Below are 20108 nucleotides of genomic sequence, written 5' to 3' on the forward strand. Positions count from 1 at the left end.
CAAAAATGCTTGGAACCCAGGCACCAACCCAGTAAATTTAATATATTCTGTGTTATCCCCAGTAGTCCTACCAGGCCTTGTCTTTTTACCTATTTGGCATTCTCCTATCTTTACTATTTCATTTCTCAGAGCTGCCCATTCCTCTACAATTGTATTTCTTTGCCCTGTTTCAGTCAGTCATTGCCTTATGCTCCCTTTGGAACTCACAACAACCGCTACTTCTTTCAATTTATCCAGGTCATGTCTCCTTAATTTCCTACACTTCTGAAATTTCTTCAGTTTTAATCTGCAGTTAATAATGTTTTGGCAGCAACTGCAGACCAGACTTCGCAAGCTATCGAGGGGTGTGCAAGCAAGCTGCCTACGAAATCCTGTCACTTGGGGTCAAAATACTGCTGGCACAGCATTCTGCTATAGCAATGGACTGGATTTCCATATGCCACAGCATAACATTGGACTTCTGTAGCCACCTATTTGATAGGAGATGGGCTCCTGTCATAACATAGCTGGTTAGAGCTACTATAGTGCTTGCTGGCCAGCTATTAGCTGCACTTTTCCTTCGACTGGTTGCTGAACTTCTGACTACAACTGACACCGTGACAGTCACCATGCCCACTGTCAATACAATGTCGGGCCGAGCAACTTCAATCTCGCTAATCAGCATCATCAGCTAGCTGACGGCCTATGAGATGTTGCTAGACCTGATGGTTCTGGATCTCGAGCCGGTGAACTGAGTGAAAGTCACCTCTGGGGTGTCTTCGTTCAGCATGCTGGTCGACTCCAACGGTCCTGGGACTGGCACAGGGTACCTGCACCCCTTACCTGTTGTTTATAGTTGTCACAGCATAAGTTTACTGGCTGCCAAGTGATGCCTTCCTGGCATCATCACAGCTGCCTCGCTAGCCGCTGCTCTTCTGCTGAGGCAGCACCCCACTGGCCAACATACACACCCACTGCAGCAGGGCCAAGCAAGCCACTGGGAGTTATGCAAAGGTAGCACTTTGATATCTGGATGACTACAAACATTGCTGTGACAGTGACAACAACATCTTGCATGGAGGTCCTGCTGAATAAAGAATATTTATACTGAATGGATTCTTCTGACTCCACGGTCTTCACAGAACTGGCAGAACATATCCCACAGTTCCCATACACACCACTCTGAGGCAGAAGCAACCTTCATGATTAGCAGTTGTGTCTGCATTACTGATACCACTACATATGGTGTCAAAAGTGGGACAGTGGAGGTCAGTGCCAACTGCAAAAAAATATTTATTGTTTTTGATGAATTCTTCTATCAGATTCCATTAAGTATTTTGTGGTGGTAATATTGCGTTGATAGTGGTAAGAGTTTGCTAAAATATATTTTCAGGCGCTGGACCCTAATTACACATCAGTATCTCTTTAAAGAATATGTTGTTAATCCAACTCGACAACAAAGAACCATTCTTTTCTTTTCTTTTTTAACTTTTTTAATGTGGGGATACAGTATACCACCTGAGGAGTTCTCGCCTGGAGATCCAAACGGAGGACTATTTTACCTCCAAAATATTTTATCCAAGAGGATGCTGTCATCACTAAATCTTATAATAGGGGGTGCATGTTCTCGGGAAATATAATGGCTGTGGCTTCCTTTTACTTTCACCCATTCACAGTATGAAGATAAGACCATATCTGTCATTCATCCAGACTTACTTCTGCAACTACTTAAAAGGTTGCTGTAACTCTTCAGAAACCTTATGTTTGTCTGGCCTCTCCACAAATACCCCACTGATGTTGTTGTACCTACAGCTGGGTATCTGTACTGTAGAGGCATACAAGCCACTCTATCTGGGCACGGTGAATGACAGATGGATGTTTTCTATTTATCATGGAACTTCATTTATTTGAAAATTTTTCAGTGTTTTGGGTTATTTTTCAGGCAACATCATAAATTACAATGGCTAAATACATTGAATATTTGAAGGTTGGATCCAGTGTGTGTGGGTGGGGCAGGGGGGGGGGGGGGGGGGCAATCAAAAATATTATAACCACTGTACTGTACAGGGACTAGGCAAAGATTTACAAGTCACACTTGTTTGCAGTTGAATATGACAGCTGACACCATTCATTTCTACAATCTTTTCTTTTCTTTTTTTTTTTTTTTTGCATAGTGTGGGCAAAACACAAATACAACATGCATCATGGAAAAAATGGATTACTTGCAAAATCAAGAAACATCTGACAGTAGCCCTGTAAATTAGTTATTAAGTGCAAATAAGAATGCTAGATTCCACACTTCACAAATCAATTAGACATTTTCATATTTGGAATAAATATGTCAATCGTGACAATCAAATGAACACTGGCAGTTTTGTTTTGAGTTGTTATCAGACATAAAAATTAATGTCAAATGGTTTTATGATCTAAATAGGAAGAATGAACATTAAATGTAAGCTGCAGATGTTATAAACACACTTTGAGAGAGAGATCCAGATGTGTAAGAGACCAAGGAGGATGGCAAAAACAGTTATTTTTCAACTAAATACCACACAAAAAGGTGGTATCTATGACATCCTTATAATGTTCTGATGGAATATCCAGGATTGAATAAAATATAATGATGCATAGCTACTCACCAAACAGAAAAGCACAGAACAGGCAAACTTGTAGAAAAGACAGACAGCTTAAAAAACTTATAAGCTTTCACAGTTGAGATAACACCCCCCCCCCCCTCTCTCTCTCTCTCTCTCTCTCTCTCTCTCTCTCTCACGCGCACACACACACACACACACACACACACACACACACACACACACACACACACGTAACAACTATTTAAGTCAGTCAGCATCAAGAGACTGTGTGTGTGTGTGTGTGTGTGTGTGTGTGTGTGTGTGTTTTCTGAAGGAGTTTGTCTTCTGCTCGCCTGTCTACAGCAGAACCACCTTGTATATTTGGTGAGTAGTGATATAGCCCCATAAACATCTGAATAATGGCAAAGGAGAAGGGATGCAAAATAAAGACCCAACTTTATTTACTTCTAAACTATTGAACTATAGCCAAAACAGACTCAATTGGTCTGAAGATACAAAGGACATAAACGAGCAAGAAATGTGACAATTTATTAAGCACATGAGAAAAGACAAAACTGTTCAAAACAAAAGATCAAATCGTTTCTCCACACCATTTAAAAGCAACGGTAACACAGTGTCCTTTAAAAAATGGCTCTGAGCACTATGGGACTCAACTGCTGAGGTCATTAGTCCCCTAGAACTTAGAACTAGTTAAACCTAACTAACCTAAGGACATCACAAACATCCATGCCCGAGGCAGGATTCGAACCTGCGACCGTAGCGGTCTTGCGGTTCCAGACTGCAGCGCCTTTAACCGCACGGCCCAGTGTCCTTTAGATATGAACAATAAGAGTTAAGTTAATCTGCAGCTATATTCATACTCTGCAGACCACTGTGAAGTGAAGGGTAGAGGGCAAGTCCCACTGCACAATGTACTGGAGCTTCTTCCTCTTCCATTCACATACTGAGCACACCAAAAATAACTGCTTAAGTGCCTTTGTGTATGCTGAAATTAATCTAATCTTGTCCTCATAATCCCTATGGGAGCAATATGTAGGTGGTTCTAATCATTATTTAAAGCCGGTCCTTCAAACTCTGTAAGTAGGTTTTCTTGGGATAGTTAACTTCTACCTCCAAGAGTCTGCCAATTCAGTTTATTTAGCATCTCTGTGATACTTTCTCAAGGGTCAAACAAACATGTGACCATTCATGCTGTCCTTCTCTGTATACATTCAATATCCCCCACTAATCCTATTTTGTATGGGTTCCATACACTTGATTATTGTTCTAGATCAGGTTGCACTAGTGATTTGTAAGTGATTTCCTTTGTAGACTGATTGCATTTCCCTAGTATTCTACCAATAAATCGCTGCTTTACCTATGACTAAGCCTATGTGATCATTCCATTTCCCTTCGGTATGCAGGTATAAGGAGTGTTCAAATGAAAAGATATGAAACATTGTAACGACCAAACCAATTGAAATTTCCATTTGCTGCTTTGGGATAATATAGTGAGACATCTGCGGACATGAAGGTAGTGTCATCACCCTCCCCTAAAATAATTCCACGCTGTGCCCTCAGCAGGCAAGGTGATGCTTGATGTCTTTTTCGTCATCCAAGGTCCGACACTCATCGAATTCCTTGAACACAGAGAAACCGTTGACGGTCACATGTACTGTCAGACACACCGCAGCCTATGCAACTCCATCAAGAGCAAACAGCCTGTGGTGCACATGGACAGAGTGATTCTGTTCCATGATAACATGCATCCACATGTCTCCAAGGTCACAAAAGTGTAATGAGCAAGTTCAAGTGGGAACGGCTTGAGCATCCACTCTACAGCCCAGACAGATTCATTAAGACACTCAAATGTGTGTTGTTTCTAGATTAATACAATCTGGAGTTTCATGGATGTTTATGCTGTTTTTGTTTTTGATAGGATAATAATGGAAGATGCAGTGACATACGATATAGTCCTTGTGATGCAAATGCATACAGTGAGTTTGTAACATGATACCTGAAAAGGAACAGCTTCCCTAAGTTGGCTGTTTCACTATTACAGGTTACCATCTCATAAAACACCATGAGAAAGAAAAGAAGACATGCCACTGAAGGACCCAGTAAACATAAAAAAAAAAAAATTATAACTATAACTGTAGTCACTAATAAGATTGCATAGGATCGATATATTAGATTTTTCACTGCAAAAAGGAACATGTTTCTGCTTGTCAGCAATATCTGCAAAAACACTAAAGAGAAGACAGAACACATCAGCTTGTTGTAAACAGGATGAAAACTTGTACCTTATCAAAAGGTCGGCAAAGTGTAGAAATTTGTTCTCACTATAACCCAGAAAAAGAAAGAGAAATGGGTATTCATAAAAGCAGCAAGTCTTAGAAATGCTTTACTTTCTAGTTTATAAGGAGGGTAAAAACTGTATCTGTAGTAAGACAATACCTTATGTTTAGACAGTCAATCATCATGATGGAGTGCTTGTCACAAAAATAATATGATCCTCACAACAGTTTCCTACCTCTTCTGCTGGACTTCATGAAAAACTGGAGATCAGACAGAATAGAATGCTCACACAATATATAATGTTGGTTCACTCACTCTGAATGAAAGCGTCAATTTTTTATGGACAGTAACTGAATTAAGTCTTCTGATCACTGAAAATGAAGCAAACACACTAAGAAAGCTACTCTGGTACAGATAATGATGAAGATGGACATATCCACAGCCAGTTCTCAGACATTCTTTCACTGGTGTATCATCTTCACAGCCCTGCCTCTACATCTTTGAGCAGTCTAAACAAATTATAAGGAGTGGAAGAGTGTTCAAGGGTGCAATGACCTACTTCCTGTTATCTATTGTGAATTAATGCAGTAGTAACATGCTTTATATCTCCCTTTGGGGAAAGGACATTTCTTAATTATTTCTGAAGCTGCTTACATAGTTTTTGATTCATGAAAATAGAGGCACTCATTGCCTTTTGCTTATGTTGAAAGATATTCATCACAATGGTTTGGGAGTCAAAAACAGTCAGTACCCAATCTCAAATAGACAAGTGTGTTTTGACACTGAGTGGAGCAGTTTTGATATTTTTTCTCAACCCTTGTTCACTTTACACTGTCAATGACTGTGGCAGACTGGGTGAGAAGTAAGAAATTTTTTGAACTTTGCCACAGAGTTGATTTATTCTTCGAACTACTCCTAACTACTACTACCATGTGTTTCATTCTGTGTTACAAAGGTGGACACATGTCATCACAGGTTGTAGCACAATTCAAAATTTCCAAACTCTTGTTCTTTTACAGGAAACACGATTTTAACAAATCCTGGGAAAAACACATTTCATTATTCTATAATGAAATACGGACCCATCTTTACAATACACTCCATTCTGTTTATCCCAGTCAAGATTCACAATGATGATGCATGTGTGCTCCCCATTATGTTAATTCCAGCATGAGTACAATCTACTGTGATTAAGCCATTTGTTGATAACTTCACTAACTCTCTCATAACCTACAATTAATAATGATGCAGTTTCTGAAAGTATCCACATGCCAATGAAAATTAGGAAACACTCTAAAAGCATTCAGCTTGGAAACACACTTCCCTGCTTTTAGTCACCTTCTAACAAATAGATCAAACTGTAAAGACTTTCTCTCAGAGTACGCAGAAAGATATCTGATATAAGAGATCAATGAACTTCAAAACTGAAATTAAATCTTCCTTCAAATACCCCTCATGCCTGTGTTTATCACATATTCAAAAAACATTGAAACTGGGCAGTGTGTCTTTCTGATTGTCTGAAAGAATGAACAAGTATCACAGCAGAGATACAAAGGCTGTTATTTTTCATCAAGTTACTTCAGCCACTGTTGTTGTTGCAAAATGTTTATTACTACAGTTTAATGTAACTGAATGACAAGAAAATCTCATTTGTGATTTACAAAAATTAATGCTGCTGCTGTTGTGTTTATAGGTGGAAACAAAGCAGAATAAATAGAGATATATGAACATATGATTTCTTACTATCTTCTTTCTCCTCTTCCATTTCAGCCTCTTCCACATCAGCTAGAATGTTGTACTCTGGGTCAGCATCTTCATCATCATCCAGTGTATTGTTCATATCTGGCACTGAAAACATACCCATACCAGTAACATTTATACTGAGAGAGAGAGAGAGAGAGAGAGAGAGAGAGAGAGAGAGAGAGCTACTTGATACTGCAACCCAACATACTCAAAGGAGATGTGTTTAAAGTGGCCTCTGGATTGGATTCAAGCACTTGCATACAGCAATGTCTCATAAATCACATGGCATGAGCTAACAGAGATATAATTACACCACAATTGTCTGCATAAACAAAGAAGAGTTCATGTAAAAAAGAAAATGAGCTATCTTAATTCTATGGGTCACCAGAGTAGAGTGTGTCAACACTACCAAATTATGCTCCTGACTCAAAAATACTAAAATTCATGGACACTTAACATCACAATCTGAACCCATGACAGAAATCTGCTAAAGATTTATAACAGTTCAATGACAAAAATTGGATCAAATCATATAAAAATAAGGAAAAAACACTTCAATCAGCCACAATTTTATCAAATGAAGAGTGGAAATATAAAATGTTCTAAGTGCCATTTCTTCACAAAATGTGATTTCAGTGGTACTGTGTTCTCAGAGCTCTTTGGCTTTTCTTTATCCAAGTGTTAAATCATGAAGAGAATGTTTCAGTTATTCATTGTTAGATTAGCCTTGGGCTTCGTGTCAAGCAGTGCTTCCCTCTGGAGATCCACATGTCATGCACCAAAGTCACCTCCCTTCAATTTAGGATGGTATGAAGAGAGAGCATACAAGTGTTGGAGTGACAACAGCTTTTTAAGGTGTGACAGAAATTTTGCCATTACAGAGAAACAAAGAAAGGTAAGTAAGGCCTTTCTCTGCACAATTTATGCCTGATTGTTAAGTCAAGTAAAGCTATGAACCAATTCCATCTATATCGACTGCATACACACACTGCAAATCATGCTGGAAAGTATGTTGTACCCAGTGGTGGCTTGTGCTAAATTTTACCTGTGTGTGCTGTAATGTGGTGGCCTATAGCCCTTTTTACACATATAAACTGAACTGTTTAAATATATTTAAATTTTATAATTAACCATTTAACATTGCATGGACTAAAATAAAACGAAAGAACAAAGACTTGGAACCAGACGGAATTGAAGCCCAGCCACCAAATTGCCAATCTCTGCTCATAACCGCTCAGCTATCATGCTGTTCTAAGTTCTCCCTCTCAAAATTTCTTCATACTTTATTTGTAAATCTTTAGAGGGCATTTTACCTTTTCCTATAGTTCTCATTAGAAACATCCTAGGAACTTGAAAGGAGCATATACCAACTTTTTTTCACATAGCTTGAGCCGAATTGGTGAACTTTGTCCCACACTCTCCTGATGTTAGATTTACACTTGGAGAAGATCTACCTAACCCTTTAAATCTCACTTTCTCCTCATAATATCTACCAGAAAAGGGCCTCTTTAGTATATCATCAACAGAAAACACTTTCTTACTAAAACAAGGCGGCATTTTCCACATTAGCTGCATTAATTTTACTTGTTCACAGTTAGTTTCAGCTTACTAGGCCATTCTAATGTGATTATGTGGTTCTACAATAGAAAACTATGTCTTATTTATTGAAATATCAGTATCTCAAAATTTGTGTTTTCTACTCGTTTTGGTTCACAAATGCTGTTTTTGTTGGTTTGACAGCTTGACATTCACAAAGGTTGAAATTAGTCATGAACAAACAAAATTAAGACAGCAAAATTGGAAAATGCCACATTCTTTCAATAAACTCATTTCTGTGTTCTGTGGTACTCACTTTGGGGGGGGGGGGGGGGGGGGGTAAATAAATAAATAAATCTTCCCTACTAAATTTGCTCATATACTCGCCTATTTTTAGGATTATCTATAGGCTTTTGACTTAAAAGGGCAGTAATCATAACTAACGGAATATATTAATTTCATGTATTTAAATCAAATTGCTTAAATATATTTACAAATTGTAATTAATTGTTTAAAATTGTGAAGAATAAAATAAAAATGTTGGTAGCATCAGCAATCGAAACCGGGTCAACAAATTACCAGACAGCTCAGCTAACCACTTGCCCACGAAGCCAATACTGCAACCACTCCTCAAAAAACCCTTATACTCTTTGCCTGCACTTTATGTTGCAAGCAATTTCAAAGAAAAATGTTGGTCTGGTGCTGCAAGCAATCTTGCACTCAAAGTACCAGCAGGGATGATGTTATGTCAGAGCATGCCCAGTCGAAAAAAGACAGCTGTGTCCCTTGTCTGAGTTGACTGTAGTGCAGCTGACAATCATTTCAGCACTCGTCACTGTCTAATTATCATGGAGAGAGCACTACAAAAAAAGTTTTCATCCATTTTATTTGCATAACAGCATGCATTTGAAGAGAAGTGGGGAAATTTTAGTGCAATTTCAGTTCGCATTTGAAGAGAAATGGTGCAACTTTAGTGCAATATTTACAGTATGCTATAGCACATTAGCACATGATAACTGGCCACCACTGGCTGTACTGCTACTAGTAATGTCCCTTGCTGTTCCAATCACAAATAGAATAAGGGGAAAAATGATTGTCTATATGCCTCTGTAAGAACTCTAACTTCTCTTATCTTATGTTCGTGGTCCGTACATGAAATGTATGTTGGCAGCAGCAGGATCATTCTGCAGTCAGCTTCAAATGCTGATTCTCTAAATTTTTTCAGTAGCGTTGCTTGAAAAGATCATCATCTTCACCCCCCAGGGATTCTCACTTGAGTTCACAAGGCATCTTTGTAATGCTTGCATGCTGACTGAACTTATCGTGACAAATCTCTTGGCCCGCTCCTGGACTGCTTCAACGTCTTCCTTCAATTCTACCTGGAGGGGATTCAAACACTCAAGCAGTATTCTAGAATGAGTTGCACTGGTGTTCTATATGCAGTCTCCTTTATAGATGAACCTCACTTTCCTAAAACTCTCCCAATAAACTGAAGTTAACCATTCACCTTCCCCATTGAAATCCTCATATGCTTGTTCAATTTCATATCACTTTGCAACATCATACCTAGATATTTAAGACTGTATCAAGTAGCACATTACTGAAGCTGAATTCAAACATTTCATGACTGTTTTGCCTGTTCACCTTGTCATTCAACACCAACTAGAAATTTTGTCTAAAGCATATTGTATCATATAATATTATGAAAAGGAAAGTTGCTACTCACCATATGGCGGAGATGCTGAGTAGCAGGTAGGCACAACAAAAGGACTGTGACAATATAAGCTTTCGGCCAACCAAGGCCTTTTTAAAAAACACACACACACACACACACACACACACACGACTGCAGCCTCTGGCAGCTGAAGCCACACACTGGGCTGCAGCCATGTATGTGTAAGTAGCCTCTGTGTGTGTGTGTGTGTGTGTGTGTGTGTGTGTGTGTGTGTCTGTCTTACATCTATTTTCGACAAAGGCCTTGTTGGCTGAAAGCTTATATTGTGATAGTCCTTTTGTTGTGCCTATCTGTGACTCATCATCTCCGCTATATGGTGAGTAGCAACTTTCCTTTTCAGAACACTGTTATATTTCATCCTGGATTTTCCAGTGTTTGATTTTTGTATCCTCCTAGTCATTCAACAATATCACCTTCATGTAAACCACAGCATCATCAGCAAACAGCCACAGATGAAATTACAATGTATACAAATGACTTTGCTGATTTTAAAGATGCCATTGAAATATTTTTGCCAATGCAAGCATGTAATATCTCCGAATGCAGTATGATCAAAGTGTCTCATACTCATCAATCTTAAATAGCTATTAAAAATTCTTACTCTGAAACAGAAGAAAGGAAAAGGTCAATATATTGAAAAGACGAAAGACAATGGCTGATATATGTCATGCCGTACTACATCTGAAAGACTAGCCATGTTTATCAGCTGTAAAACAGAAAGATGTTGTGACAATGCTGCAATTTCTTCCTCAAATCACAAGAAGTTCTACAGTAAACCTTCGACATCTGATCCCAAGAATGGCATTGTGCAAGAAATAGAAGTCAATACGGAGAGATTTTCCCCCTGAATTTAATTTTCTTATTTTCTTGCAAAATATTAAAAAGATATGAGAACTTTTTTATTACAGTTCTACTAGTTACAACATTACTGTTGTATTTCTCTACTTGTACTATCACAAATAAAAAATAACCTCAGTATTAATGGCACATGAAACAAAATTTGTCATATTAGCACTTAGAACCAGTCAGTTCCCTGGTATGGCTCTTAGAATATTCATAATAAATTACTTATTTTTTAATTTTCCTAACTGTTTTTAGCAATAATAAGGAAAGCAGCATAATTCAGTAGTATAAGAATACCTTTTCACTTTTTTTTATGTGAATAAGTTAGGTACAAAAGCAGATCCATTGTTTTTTGTTTCTTCCCGCAAACATGAGGTTTAACATTGTGGCCTCCGTTGCCAGAGACTGCAGTCATACGTGTGTGTGTGTGTGTGTGTGTGTGTGTGTGTGTGTGTGTGTGTGTGTATCTGCGACTCAGCATCTCCGCTATATGGTGAGTAGCAACTTTTCTTTTCATAATATTGTTACATTCCATCCTGAATTGTCCACTGTTTGACTAAAGTTTGACATTTGCATTCTTCAGGTGAACAGTTCATTAACCCATAATTAGTGTATATTGCACATGAAATAACAGATGTTCTATATGAGGTCCTGAGAAAATTGTTATAAAAATCTTAATAAAAGAGGACAGAGCACCGAATTTCTATATGACATACCTTCATGGTTGAAAAATGAAGGCATTTTACAAGGTGCTGGAAATGACCTCCACCCATCTATATAGACATTTCAGAAGGATGCTGCATGTTTGTGAATGGGACCATAATCCTCTGTCATGGAAAAATGATTTCCTTTGTCTCCAGCTTCGTCACCAAGCCCTGAATGCAGTGTTTAGCAGTTTATGTTGATCACCAAAATACTCCAAAAACCGTCAGTGACATGTCTTAAAGGCACCACTTACCCAATACTGTTTCACAAGGAGCACATTCTCTTTCACAGAATACAGATACACCATCATAATCAAATAGCAATGGAAAAAGGAAGTCACATGGAACACCACAAAGTAAGCCACACTACACTGAAACACGAGACTTACACACAGCTCACAGAACCTCACTGTTGCCACATTTGACAAGTTACACGAGAACATCCACTCGGAAATCCAGGAATTCACACACAACACTTTGGCAGCAACATTCACAAACGTGCAGCACTGTATTGAGCAGTGTACGAGATCTGCTCAAAAATTTTTGGAAGTTTCACAATTTTGCGCCAATGGTGTGTTGGAGCGAAAAGCGTTTGGCATCCCTGCACACGCCTGTGTTTAATGTGGAACTGCTGGAAGTTTCATTGTTATATGTCTGTTATTATTAAGTGCTGTATTGAGTAGAAAATTGTGTCGCACAGTTTGCGAATTCTGAGATGACACAGTTAGAGGGGCAATGCATCTGATTTAATTTGAAAGAAACTCAAGAAAACCTTTACAGAGACTCACCAAATGCTGCAGGAAGCCTATGGTGATGAGTGCTTAAGCTGAATTTGATGTTACAAATGGTTCACATGGTTTAAAAAAAAAGTCTGAATGAAAGTTAAGGATGACCCTCTTTCAGGACGCCCTTCCACGTCTACCGACGACACTCATGTCAGGAACGTCAATGAAATTGTGCATGCCAACTGAAGACTGACTGTTTTGTTTGTTTGTTTTGTTTTGTTTTGTTTCATTTCAGGATGCAAAAACAACTAAGGTCAGATGCACCCATATCAGAACCATAGAACCTGAAGACAAAAAAGGAGTTAAAAGTGACTACACATTAAGCCCAATAGACAGAAGGAAAGACAGCTCAAAACAGGGACTTTCTCTTGGTGAAAGGGGCATAAAATACGCCATACAGACAACAGAGGTCCTGAACTAAAGATTAAATGTCCTTCACCATATTGCTATGATGGATAAAAAACAAAACATGGTCAACAACCTGCACCTAGTTAGCTGAAACAGCCAATAACTCAGAAGGAAAACATAAATATTTTGTAAGTGGTTAAAAAAAGGGCATTCCATCAGGAAATGGTGAACTGTCAAAAGTTGAGGACAATGAGCACAAAGTGGAGGAGGATAACTATGTAACAGATGGCAAGGCTAAAAAGACAGTGCCCAATGTGCAAGCTAGCTAAAATGATCTCCTAGCGGCAAGATGGCCGAGAGGACTTCGGCCAAGCCACTGGAAGTGGTTTTACTCCCAAGAGCTTGTTTCCACGAAGGAAAGACCAGTGGCAATGCCAAGGTGACGCCGCCTGCTGACAGACAGCAACACAGAATCACTGGAGGGAATGGAAGAACTAGTGAGCTGAGGTACAAAGACTGCAACCTTGGCAGCAGCATCAGCAGCCTTGTTTCCAGTAAGACTGACATGACTAGGGACCCACATAAACATAACAGTGGCTCCCTGAAGAGTGAGCAAGCGAAAGCTTTCCTGGACTCGTTGCACTAAGGGATGGACGGTATACAGCACACAGAGGCTCTGAATGGCACAGGGAGTCGGAGCAAATGACACAGTTGAAAAGCCTCTGTCGCCGGATGTACTGTGTTGCCTGATACAGGGCAAACAGCTCCGCTATAAATACTGAACAGTGTTCCGGAAAACGATTCTGAAAATCATTGATGCCAATGACAAAGGCAAACTCAACACCACAGTCTGTCTGAGAGCCATCAGTCTACACAAAGGTACTATTTCAAAGTTACACGCAAATGTCGAGATACTTATGGCGATAGAACGACTCTGAAGTAGTGTCCATAGGTAGCGAATGAAGTCCAAGGTGAACACAGGCCACCAGATGAAGCCAAGGTGATGAAGGGTTGACACCGATTGGGAAATTGGCAGGTAGCAGGAAGTTAAGCTGCTGGAGCAATAGCCGAAAGCGAACTCCAGGAGGTAACAGAAAAGAGGGACATACTCATACTGGCAATCAAAGGAGTGATTAAATGAGGAGACATAGGGTGGGTGGCCAGTGGGGCCAAACAAATGGCATGTGTATCTGCTGAGGAGAAAATCATGGCTGTATGACAGCGGAAGTTCACCAACTTCTGCTTACAGACTCTCAACTGGTCTTGTGTAAAAGGCTCCAGTGGCCAAACAGATGCCATGATGGTGGATTGTATTGAGATGACATAAGCTGGACGGACGTGTAGATGCTTAAACAAAACACCCACAGTCTAGTTTCGAGCAAGCAAGGACTGGTACAAATGGAAGAGGGTGGTCCGATCTGATCCCCAGGACGTACTGCTGAGCACATGTAGGACATTGAGAGACTGCGTACAACGGGCGGCCAGGTAGGACACGTGGAAGGACCAAGAAAGCTTCCTATCAAGCATGAACCCCAGGAAATTCGTAGTTTCAACAAACAGAAGAGCAACAGGCCCAAGATTTAAAGATGGTGGGAGAAACCCATTGTGCCAACAGAAATTCTGACAAATGGTTTTGTCAGTGGAAAAGTGAAAGCCATTGCCGATGCTCCACAAGGAAAGACAATCGAGACATTGCTGAAGGTGCCACTCAAGGAGACAAGTCTGTGGAGAACTGGAATAGATGCCAAAATCGTCTATGAAAAGGGAGCTGAAGATGCCCGGTGGGAGATAGACCATAATTGGGCTTAATGGAGATAGCAAAAAGGACGGAACTCTTGAGGCACACCTTTTTTCCTGGATAAAGATGTCCAACAAGGCAGAACCCACACATATGTTGAAAACACAGTCTTTTAAAAAATCCTAAAGGAAACGGGGCATGTAGCCTCAGAAGCACCACATGTAGAGAGTACAGAAGATACCTGCCATCCAGCAAGTGTTGTAGGCTTTCTCCAAATCGAAAAACGTGGTTAGTTTGGTATTTCTACAGAAAATCATTCATGACATGGGCTGACAAAGTGACAAGATGGTCAACTGCAGAATCCACATTATGCAGTGGTTACTAAGTTGACTCAAGCCACCATACTAGCTGGGCATGAATCATACATTCCATCACCTTGCAAACACAGCTGGTGAGAGAAGTGGGGTGGTAGCTAGAAGGAAGTTGTTTGTCCGTACCGGGCTTAGGTATGGGCATGACAGTGGCTTCACGTCAGCATCTGGGAAACATGCCTTCTGCCCGGATGGTGCTTTCACTATGAGGGAGCTAGATCATGCACTCACTTCATCCCAATTCCATGCCCCAGGGCTGGGCGAGTTCACATTTAGATGTTGCAGAATCTCTCTCTCGTGGGCAAGCATATTCTCCTACAGTTTGCCGTTGTAGAATGACAGTTAAAACAGTGGAGAGCACGACTCTGCATGCAAATTGCATTGTGGCATGCCTCAGTCCACCAAGGAAAGGAGAAAGTGCTTGTCCGCAAGGGAAAGGTTCTGCAACATCTGAATGTGAATTCGTCCAGCACTGGGACAGGGAATCGGCATGAAGTAGGAGCATGATCTAGCTCCCTCATAGTAAAAGTGGCAGTGTAGCACTCACAATTCTGAGAATAGAAGAGTATTATCCAAACCACCACCATTTGTTTCCGATGGAGGAAGGCTGGATGATGGTGAATGTAGCTCGAAATCTCCACAAAATAGCAGCCCAAGGTGTTGCAAATAGCAAAAGGGTCCATTGTGAAATCATCTGCTATGGTCAGGTGGGAAATGGGAAACAGACCTTGGTCCCAGAGAGCTGTCGGAGGTTGGCCCAGACAATGGAAGAGGGAATGGCACTGTTAAAGAACTAGTAAATGAAATCCAGCTAGCTTCTTTGCTATCCTGAAGACTGCAACGAAACTGCAGACACAGCTGTTCGTAAATGCAGTTTGCCATCATAGGATGACTGTTAAAAATGTGGACAGCACGTCTTCGCAAGTGAATTGCATCGTGATACGCCTCCATCCACCAAGGGACCAGAATACAGCACGGTAAGGACGAAGTGCGAGGAATGGAACATTCTGCAGCGTTAAGGATAATGTTGGTGAGGCAGTACTTACCTGGTCATCACAACTGGTGAAAAGGTCACCAGGGTGGAAGAAAGCCTCTGATCGGCCTTAGAAAGCTGCCATTTGTGTTTGCACATAGGTGGGGTAGGAACCAACAAATGAATAGCACACAGGAAATGGTCGCTTCAGTATGTGCCAGAGAGAATGGACCACTTGAGACGATGGGCAAGCTGGGCAGTTCAGAATGAGATGTCCAAATGAGAATAGGTGTGTGTGTGGAGACTGAAAGGAACATGGGTGCTCCAGTGGTAAGGCAGATAGGATTGAACTGATTGAGAAGGTCAGCCAAGAGGGTGCCTCTCAGACAGGTTTTGGAAGAGCCCCACAGGGAATGGTGTGCACTGAAGTCCCCAAGCAGCAAAAAGGGGTGAGGAAGTGTGCCCGGTAACACCTAATGATGGCGGTACGTAAATGGTACAAAGGGAAAAGGCGAAGTAGGGAAGGAAAATGCAGACAACAACAGCTCGCAGCCAGATGTTCAGGGAGACAGTGTGACTACGAATGTCATTCCAGGAGAGTAGCACGACTCCCCCTCATGAGAGGGAATGCTGTCTTCAACCGAAACTCAAAACGGACTGGAAAGAAATGTGAGAGGTCAAAGCAGTCATGAGGACACAGTTTTGTTTCCTGGAGGCAATTCAAAGAGCAGCCATAAGTCATCCTTGTTGGATCTAAAGCCGTGAATGTTCCATTGGAGGAGAGTCAAGATGAGAAAAGGGGAGGCAGGAAAAAACCGAGGCGTGTCATCTTGGAGGTTGCCGAGTGCCAGCCTTCAAAGACTGTTAAAGGGTGCAGAGGCTGGAGGATTCTGCTCCACGAGATCTACAGAGGTGTCAGCATTCTCCCTCAGTCAATCTGCAAAGTTCAGGGCAGATAAACGGTTGATGGTGCACACAGGCGACACAGAGATCGGCCAGGTGAGAATATCATGTGGTGACACTGTTGAAGAGAACCCTACCTGTTGACCCAGGCCTGGGAATTATGCGTTATCAGTCACCTATTATGTGTCAGATGCATGGGCCAGCCTTCAGAAGGGCACAGGGTGGAGGAAGAAAAAGAGGAATCTGAAACATCATAGCAAAGGGGAAAAAAAGGGCAGTGGAGGGGCTGTTCTGATGTCAGGCTACTGAAAATACAGGACACATACCCAAAAACATCCCAGACATGTTCCTCAAGAGAGGGGAAAAATAATAGCAAAAGGATAGACATGCAGCACGGAAAGGAAAAGATGCTGCAAAGGCTGGGGCTACGTGGTAGCCAAGCAAGAGTGGCAAGTCCCCTGGGGGAAGACAGCCTGTCCAAGAGATTGCAGAAGAATGTAACATTTCAGTTGGACCATGTTATGAAATCCTGAGACAGCATCTCAGAACACATTATGTTGCTGCCAAATTCGTCCCATGGCTCAAGAGTCAAGACTTGAAAGACCTTCGCCTCACAATGCGTGAATAGCTTTTGGTGCATACAAATGAGAACAACTGGCTATGAGGTGTGGGTCTACAGTTACGATGTTGAGACTGAGGTTCAATCTTCACAATGTGTCAGGGAAGGTTCTCCAAGACCAAAAAAGCTCTTCATATCAGATCAAATGTCAAAGCCATGCTGATAGTTAGTTCATGATGAATTCATGCCTCAGTGGCAAACTGTTAATAGGTGGTACAACCAGGATATGTTGCAATGCCTGCTAGAAAATGTGGTGAGACAATTCCTGGTTCTTGCATCACGATAATGCACCCACACATTCATCCCTGTTGGTGCATGACTACTATACAAAAAATGAAATCACTGTGCTGCCTCAACCTCTGTACTCTCCAGACCTGGCCCATGCGGACTTTTTTTATTTCCAAAGTTGAAAACCTCATTGGAAGGATGAAGTTTCACAATGATAGAAGAGAGAGAAGAAAATTTGCAGATGGCACCTTGCGTGATCCAGCAAGAGGTGTACCAAGACTGCTCCCACAAATGGAAACAGCATTGGGAGTGGCGTACCAATTGCAGAGGAGAGACCATGCACAATAAGTAAAAGGTAAAAGTAAAACAGTTTTATGGGCAAAGTTCTGGAATTTTCTGAACAGACCTCATATACAAGTGGGGGACACCCCTTCCATGCCTCTTGCAATGTACCTTCATATCTCAACCACGAAGGTATGTCATGTACAAATTTGGTTTTGTATTCTCTTTTGTCAACATTTTTATAACACTTTTGCTAGTGCCCATCATGAGTGGGATAACCTCTATATACTATCCTTCTGAAGATTTGTTTACATCCAAAACTAGTTACGGATAAACAAACACTTGATGAATTTGTGACTAGTTCCAACACTTTTCCAATTGTTTCACTTATAAATAGCTGTAGAGTTCTAAAGACTCCAAAGATAAAGTAATGTTTGCTTAGACACAGTGTCACTGTTTGTGAAGATTGTGATGTCATCAGCAGGTTATTTCACAACTGTCTGATAATCAGCTGTAATAGGGGAGAGAGAGAGAGAGAGAGAGAGAGAGAGGGAGAGGGGAAGAGAAAAAGAGAGAGAGAGAGAGAGAGAGAGAGAGGGAGAGGGGAAGAGAGAGGGAGAGGGGAAGAGAGAGGGAGAGGGGAAGAGAGAGAGAGAGAGGGAGAGGGGAAGAGAGAGAGAGAGGGAGAGGGGAAGAGAGAGAGAGGGGGGGGGGGGGAAGAGAGAGAGAGAGAGAGAGAGAGAGAGAGAGAGAGAGAGAGATGGATGTTAAATTGTTAAATTCGCCTATCTTGATACCTTAATTTTGAGGATTGTTGACTGTTTACATAAAAATTATACAGGCAGCAACCACTTTGATTTATGCTGCTTGCATACGTTTTTACTGGATTTTGTTCATCACAATTTTCAGTTGCTTTCTTAATGTTTGTCATTTATCATTCGTCATGTATTATGTGGGGTTTTAACTCGTAAATGAGTCATGAATTTTGCTGTGTTGCTTTGAAGAACATTTATGTTATTTATGAGCTAAAGAAGATTGAGTATCATAAGGAAGAAAATAATATCAAAAGAAACAAAAAGTTTACTGTTAAGCCACTGGTAACAAAACACATGTTTAATTTAATGTCAATAGCAGTCATGGTAAAGACTAACCTAAAATGTTCACATTTAAAGAAGAAAACAATATTTCAAATATTCTCTTGTTAGCAAAGACAAGCAGTAAAAACTGCAAATGTTGCGGGATAAACAGACAGAATATTGTTGAAAAAAGCTGTGGACCAGATGGTGGAGTGTGAGAGGGAGAGATGGATGTGATGTCCTGTCATTAAGATGGTCCCTTTGGCATGAGGAATAAGCTGTATTCAGCCAAACAAACAAACTACGATGACAATCTTCTGAACTTTTTAATATATGGTGATCCCTATCAACAAAGCAGAGGACAATATAGTCAAACTGGGACAATGTAGCTGTGTGTGTGTGTGTGTGTGTGTGTGTGTGTGTGTGTGTGTGTGTGTGTGTGTGTGAGAGAGAGAGAGAGAGAGAGAGAGAGAGAGAGAGAGAGAGAGAGAGAGAGAGAGAGATTTGCAAGCTAGTTACATGCTCAATCTTGTTTACCGTATTTACTCGAATCTAAGCCGCACTTTTTTTCCGGTTTTTGTAATCCAAAAAACCGCCTGCGGCTTCGAATCGAGTGCAAAGCATGCTGAAAAATGTTGGTGGGTGCCACCACAACTAACTTCTGCCGTCGAATATATGTAGCGCTACACAGGCATGCTTTGTAGGCACAAAGATAAATACTGGCACCAAAACCTCTGCGTCGGTAAATAAATTTAAAAAAAAAAGATGGAAGATGAGCTTTTTTCCTCTGCCCCGAGTTTCGACCACTGCATTTTGGTACATTATCCAAAGAAGTAAATACAAATTCCGTATTGTTCATCTTCGAATGTAGCAGCATTTCAATGTACTACGAAAATCCGACTGGCAAGACTGTTTGGGATGTTTGTCAATATGGCCACCTCTACGTTCTGAATTTTTTCCTACCTGTGAGAAGAGATGGTTGCTAATAGGAACTTTTATGAATTGTGAATCACATGCAGTATTCTCTTCACCATAAGAATAATAGGAATATAAACATTTTGCCTTGTATTGTTTCGTGTTTGCTGCTATCTCATTTAAATCCTGTATGCCTAATAAACTACGAAACTAGAGTGAGACAACAGCAAACGCAGAAGAATATACATATCATGTCATGTTTATATTCGTATTATTCTTATGCCTAATAGTGATACAGTCAGAAATGAAGCACGGCAATTGACTAGATTTTTAAATCTAAGATGACTCTAATTTCTGTGCAGCATGTAATGAACTAAAGAGGCGCCTGCAAAGATTTTCAAATGGAGAAAAATTTTCGCTAAACTTTCGTTCAGAACATCATCTATCATACGCAGT

General features: G+C 40.6%; 1 protein-coding gene across 2 annotated transcripts in view; it reads right to left on the reverse strand.

Annotated features, from left to right (window-relative positions):
- The window catches only part of LOC126259694 (GON-4-like protein), a 208485-nt gene that overhangs the window by 87172 nt on the left and 101205 nt on the right, over positions 1 to 20108 (reverse strand). For both annotated transcript variants that reach the window (XM_049956656.1, XM_049956657.1), the window contains exon 7: positions 6597 to 6701. In XM_049956656.1, coding sequence (XP_049812613.1) covers positions 6597 to 6701 — 105 coding nt within the window. The remainder of the gene's footprint in view (positions 1 to 6596; positions 6702 to 20108) is intronic.

The sequence above is a fragment of the Schistocerca nitens genome, chromosome 5 (genome assembly GCF_023898315.1).
Source record: "Schistocerca nitens isolate TAMUIC-IGC-003100 chromosome 5, iqSchNite1.1, whole genome shotgun sequence".
Lineage (NCBI taxonomy): Eukaryota > Metazoa > Arthropoda > Insecta > Orthoptera > Acrididae > Schistocerca > Schistocerca nitens.